At 45.6% G+C, this 6,000-nt stretch overlaps 1 protein-coding gene across 1 annotated transcript in view; it reads right to left on the reverse strand.

Moving 5' to 3' along the window:
* The window catches only part of NXPH1 (neurexophilin 1), a 297,067-nt gene extending 291,807 nt beyond the window's left edge, over window positions 1-5,260 (reverse strand). Inside the window, exon 1 of the mRNA XM_090287828.1 lies at window positions 5,102-5,260. Coding sequence (XP_090143954.1) covers window positions 5,102-5,155 — 54 coding nt within the window. The 5' untranslated portion in view covers window positions 5,156-5,260. The remainder of the gene's footprint in view (window positions 1-5,101) is intronic.
* Window positions 5,261-6,000: the final 740 nt, after the last annotated feature.

A 6,000-nucleotide genomic window follows, 5' to 3' on the forward strand; every position in this document is an offset into this window, starting at 1 on the left:
TAAAATCAAAGAACCCCAAAACAGAAAATTGTTTATTTGAAAAGGCAATATCCAAATGCTTTCATCACTCAAATGTCCTTTTGAAAATATTGTCGACGATGGTTATTACCTGGACAATGCTGTCAATTTCTGTAGTCTGCAGAAAATCTTCCTGCAGTTAGAAAAGTAGGACATTGGGCACCTACCTCGAAAAAATAAACCAATTTCTCTGCTACCTGATATATTTTTCACCCAGAAAACACTTTCATTAAGGAGGAAATAGCTGCCAACAATTCAACGCCAAATAGAAATCAACTTCGCACAAAGAGGAGCCGCGAACTTAATGGCTTTCGGGAAAGTATGGGCTAAGAAAGTTTGAGCAATTCTGGTTCAGCCCTTCTAACACTGAAGACAGTTTCCCCCAAGCTATCACTAGAAGGGCCCAGACCAAGATAATCCTCCTGGAAGTGAGACAGAAGGATGACCCACCCAAGGGGCTTCCCACACACCCAGAGGTGAGCATTTTAGGAAAATGCAACTTCTCTCACAGAGCCCTGGAGTATGTCTGGGCACTGACAAATTCTCATGTGCTGCTGGGGCATAGGCTCCTTCAAAAATATAGGTTTAGTCCGATGGCAGGAAGGCTGACAAGAAGTAGCAAAGTCAGGAAATGTAGTGGGTGGGGGAATTTTAGTACTGCCTCCAAGAATCAGCCTTAATAGAGAACACTGAATAGCCACTGTTAGGTTGTGTGTGTGTGTGTGTGTGTGTGTGTGTGTGTGTGTGTGTGTGTTGTAGGTATAAGCTCAAATTGATTAAAGTTTTTAATTAGCAGCTGGCTTAATATACAAAGGATGGGAAGTACACATACCTAGTCCAAAGGATAGATATGTCCAAAGGATAGACATTAGTGGTCTCCCTCTCTTGCTGCCTTTCCCCCAGCTTCCACATTTTTTAACAGCCACCTTCATAACTAGTGAATTCACCCAAAGTGTCTTGCTTTCAACAGTGCAGAGAAAATATTCCACCAATATACTAATCACTCTCTTTAAACTCTATTAAACAATTGCTATGGAATTCACATTTTAAGGATACCCTAAATTTGAGGGAATAGATGATTTTAAATGTTTTTCAAGTGCAAGGTTTAGAAAGAAGTTTTGATTCTTGCCCATGTTGGTTAAAAACAGCAGCAGCAGCAGCAACAACCGGATTATTAGCAATTTTAATTCCTAGCACAATTGGTTGGCAGCACCTAAATTGGAGTGTGAGAATCTCTTCTCATTACAATAGCACTGTGGATGTCACTGGCCACAATAACATCATTCAACCCCTTGTCAGATTCTCTGGACTCAATTTCTGAGTAGCTTTTTTGTTGACATGCCCAGGGAGCACTCAGTAGACTCAATTCTTGACTCTGAAAATTGCCACAGGTGAGCCCCCAAACAGGACACCTTTGCTTTCTACTGGGAGATGCTCTCCTTGTGTGCCCTGGCCTATCCTTCAGCTTGACCCACTAAGAATAACCCAATCTAAGATGCCCAGTCCTCAGAACCAGAAATCACATTTCCCTAGTTCATCCAGTGTGTGCTTCAATTCAGTTAAAATGCTACAGTCCTGCTACCCCATAAAGTCATATTGAAAATATCCTGGAATCAGTCCAGAACTGACAGTAGAATAAAAATTACAAGACTTTTTTTTTTAATTTTAACAAGTATTTTTATGCCATAGGTATCTCTCCTGATGAATTCAGACTTTTAAATCTGCAATACACAACATTCAATAAACAGAAGATTTCCTTCCCTTTATTTTTAAAAAATAACTTCACACTTCTCTGCATTTATGACTGGAGTAAGCATTGTAGTAATTTTTTAGTATCCTAATATGCTTTAGAAGGCAACTTTGCAGATACATTTCTAATTAACTTCCCACAGCAGTAGTAAAATAAGCTTCTAGTTTGAAATAGGACAGATTCATCTCTCAATAAGCACAAAAACACTCATTATCATCAACTTAGAATAAGCATTCCAAGAGCCCTGGGCCAAGAAACATATTTTGAGAACATTCACCCAAACACACAGGCAAACAATTGTGGCTTAAATATGGGGCACTAATCTGCTGAATACAGAGTTGTTTTTCATAAAAAAAGTTTCTCCAAAATTTAGGAGTATTTACTGTATTTCTCTATAAGCAGAAGCCTAAATATTTTTATATAGGAGATACCTAAATAAACCTTGCTCCCTGGACATAATGTGGTGGTTACTACCTGGGAAACAGAACTGGGATTCCAGGAGCTTAAAGGGAAAGGTGGACTGTGGTGTTGGCTAGGAAGCGATGCATAAATAGTGTCCCTGTCACCAAACTTGTAGAGTGAGCTCATAAAGGAAAAAAAATTTAATCCTTAAACTTTTTCCTTTCTTATGTCAATTTGGGGAGGTGGGCAAAATACAATACTGTAATGATCTGCCACTCCTGCCTTCTTGGAGCATAACTTGAATCAGCTCCTGACACCATGCATGCCTCTATTGCAGTTGCTTGCAAAGTTCTGGGTGTTCCAGGGTGAAGCTACAAATAAATGCTAAATCCAGTTACTGTATCTGATGTTTAATTAAATAGTTGGAGAAAGAAGGTTTGGCCACTTCTTGGACTGTCTCATTGCCCTAGAGCTTTAATCAGGGCACTTCACTTCATTAGTTGCCTAAAACCAAACTGTCCTAATTGCCCAATTCACCCTTTTAAATTCGTTTTTCTGATAAAAGTCAGCTTCCAGCTCCTCCAAGGAAACAGCTCGGGATTCCGCTGGCAGATAACCCTGGGAAGACAATACCTGAAAATACTGCCTCGGGTCACAGCTACCAGTCTTTTGTTTTTGTGGTGCGTGTGGTTTCTAATCCCCAAAACACAAAACAACTTAAGATCAGAAAGAAAAGAATGGACTTGTAAATCGCCTTCTCTATTTTATTGTTCACATTTGGTACTGTTTTGAGAGAAATTGTCTCCTTTCTCTGTATTGCCAAAAGGCATTCAGGTAATGAAGTCTGTAACTAAACGGTAATTGAATCAGCATAATTTGCACACTGAACGGTTTTCAAATGCTCCCAGTTTACAATTAAAGGAGAATTAATGTGCTTGTTGTTGAGAACGCAGTGCATTAGAATAAATCCAGCACTGTTGTTGTAATGAGAGGAAAACGGTTTAACTGCCAACAAACACATTTAAAATTTAACACAACGTATTGATTTCACTTCTGCTTTTGATAGATTATTTTCCAGAATATCGAAATACTTGCTCCAGGCACTAAACTGAACCACAGCCACGAGCCTTTGCTGTGTGTGTGTGTGTGTGTGTGTGTGTGTGCGCGCGTGCGCGCGCGCGCGCGCACGCATGCAGTCCAAGGACTTAAGAACAGTCCTGAGGTTCAGGTCATGAGTAAAAGTATGCAGAGAAGAGTGGGAAGAGGGTTTCCATGACCGAAGGAATGGTTAATATTTTCCCTCTGTAGTTTTCACTTTGCGCTTCCTCCCCTTTCTTTCAATAAATAATTTCTGTATTCCCTCTGGCCAAACTTTCTGCCCTCCACCTCTGGGTTGTCAATGTCAGTGCGTTTACTGGACACAGGTTGGGGACAAGAACGATTGAAGATGAGAAATGGGAAGGACACTTTTTGCATTCAATCTGCGTTCCATCTGCGTTCCAGCCTGAGAAGGCACAGACTCTGGTGACAGAAAGGCTGTTCTTTTGGATTGGCTGCCCCGGCTTTCACCTGTTTACCCCAAGGTGTCCTGTAGGCGAGGACACTGACGCGCAGCGCCCTCTGGTGTCCACGGCTGCGATGGTCAGGCGATAAAAGTGCGAACACTGGCAACATCGAGGATTCTTGGATTGAAGCCGATACCCATTAAACACACTCACATATTCACACAACGCATACTTACACACTCATTTACACAGAGTTCACACAACTAGAAGCTTTGCTGTCACATGCACCATGGCAATGGCTGGGAAACGTTCTCAATTGCAGGGATGGCAACTCTTTTGCTTCCAGACTTGTGCGTTCTCACGCTCTTGGGATTAAGAAACAGCATCCCTCGCAATCCCATTTATCCAGCCCCATCAGAGATCTCAGGCCGCCCCAGCACTCCTAGCCCCTAATGAGAACACATTGAGCCCTCAGTGCACTCTTGCGGCCCGCAGATGAGCAACTTCACCAGCAGGGTGTGAGTGCATCTGACCCTCCCTGAAGGCAGACCCGAGAAATTGCACTCCATGTCTTGGTTCCGCGTGGTGCCCACAGCTACCAATCCACCACCAACACAATAAAGCCACCCCCGTACTACAGTGTGCACAGTCCAATCCCCCTGCGCCACCACCCCCCCCCCCAAAAAAAAAACAGCTCTGGGAGAACTGGGACTACTGCTTTGCCTAAAATTCTCTCCCTAACAACGTCATTCTCTAATAAGGGTCTCGGCGCTGGAACTGGGGTTTGGTTCGGTTTTTTGGTGAGAAGGAGAGTTACAAAAAGAAGGAGAGGGAGCCGCTACGTGTTTGCCAGAGCATCTCTGACCTAACTTTATCTGATCTGCTTGTGATGCTCCAGACTCATCGTTAAACTTGTCCTGTCTCAACCTTACAAGTCAAACAAAGTTACCTGCACTTCCTGGTAGCACATCTCCAAACTGGGGGTGGGGGGTGGGCTGAGTGGGTAGATTGACTTTCAAAGTCACAGAGCAGATTCATGTTCCCCACTCCCGACCTCTATTTCCTTTTGTTTAAACTCAGTGGATGAATCAGTGAGAGTTCATACCTTCCACCCCTTCTTTCTGCCCTCTCCTGGAATAAAGCATCCTGTCCCACTACCTCCTTGGTTTCTGGGTATCTAGGGTGTCCAAAGGCGCTGTTTCAAATCACACGCAGGAGAGGGGGGACTGGAGAAGGAAGTGGGAATGGGACCCCCAGAAAATCCCACAGAGATCCGGACACAAGCTTGCCAAAGTTGTTCCAACACAGTCGCTAAGAACACTGCTCTCGCTGAACTGACGGTTTCCCCCTCCTCCCACGCGCCCGGGATTGCCGGGCCTCGCGGTCCGGGTGGGACTGCCGGGGCGCAGGACTAGCGGCGACTTACCAAGTAGACTGTGGGCTGCAGGAGGAGAACCACGCACCAGCACGCAGCCTGCATCCTCCCGCGTCTCAAACTTCCTCGGCGGTGCCTTCGCTGAGTCTTTGTTCCTTCAAAAACATAGATCCACCTGACATCCACTTTACAGAGCAAGGAGCGCTCTCAGCAGCCTAGATATAAATGAAATTAGACATCCCATGACCACGCGGGCAAGGTCAGGCTTGGCAACCAAGCTGGAAAGGGGGTCGTGGCGGGGAGGGGTGAACCAAAAAAACACAGAGGCGGGAGTACAAAAAATTGAAAAGCAAATAAATCCAGCGCCTGAAACCAGCGAGCGCTAGGTCCGCAGGCAGGCGGGCAGGAGGTTGGGAAGATGAGGGGCCCCTTTCGCCCTGTGCTCCTCGGGGGCGAGTTCCGGTCGATGGAGACAGGACGTGGCAGGGAACAGAGCTGCTTGCAGGCTGGTTCGGAGCCCAAGAGTCTCTGGCAGCGAGACCTGCCCTAGCGTTTGATGGCGGGGCGGCTAGGACTAAACGCGGCGGCTGGTTCTTTGCCAGCCCTGGCAGTGCTCACACACATACACACCAGTAGAAAGAGATGGAGAGAAAAAGAGAGGGAGAGCGAGCGAGAGAGACTGAGAGAGGGGGGCGCAGGAAGAGGAAAGGGTAGACAGAGCTGACCAAGATTAGGTGCTGGGTGTCTCTACACATTCGGTGTAGTGGGGGTGGGGAAAGGGAGTGTAAAATTTGCAAACGGGTAAGCCAGGCTCAGTTTACCCATTTGAGCGCCCTGCGTGTACACACACACACCCCTCTGTCACTACTTTTATTCGAACCAAGGGGCACAGGCAGTGCTAACTTCTAGAGCGGAAGTCTGTCCAGTCTGTGAGGCTCACCCATCTAGAG

This window comes from Furipterus horrens, unplaced genomic scaffold, assembly GCF_987537825.1.
Source record: "Furipterus horrens unplaced genomic scaffold, mFurHor1.1.pri manual_scaffold_9, whole genome shotgun sequence".
Lineage (NCBI taxonomy): Eukaryota > Metazoa > Chordata > Mammalia > Chiroptera > Furipteridae > Furipterus > Furipterus horrens.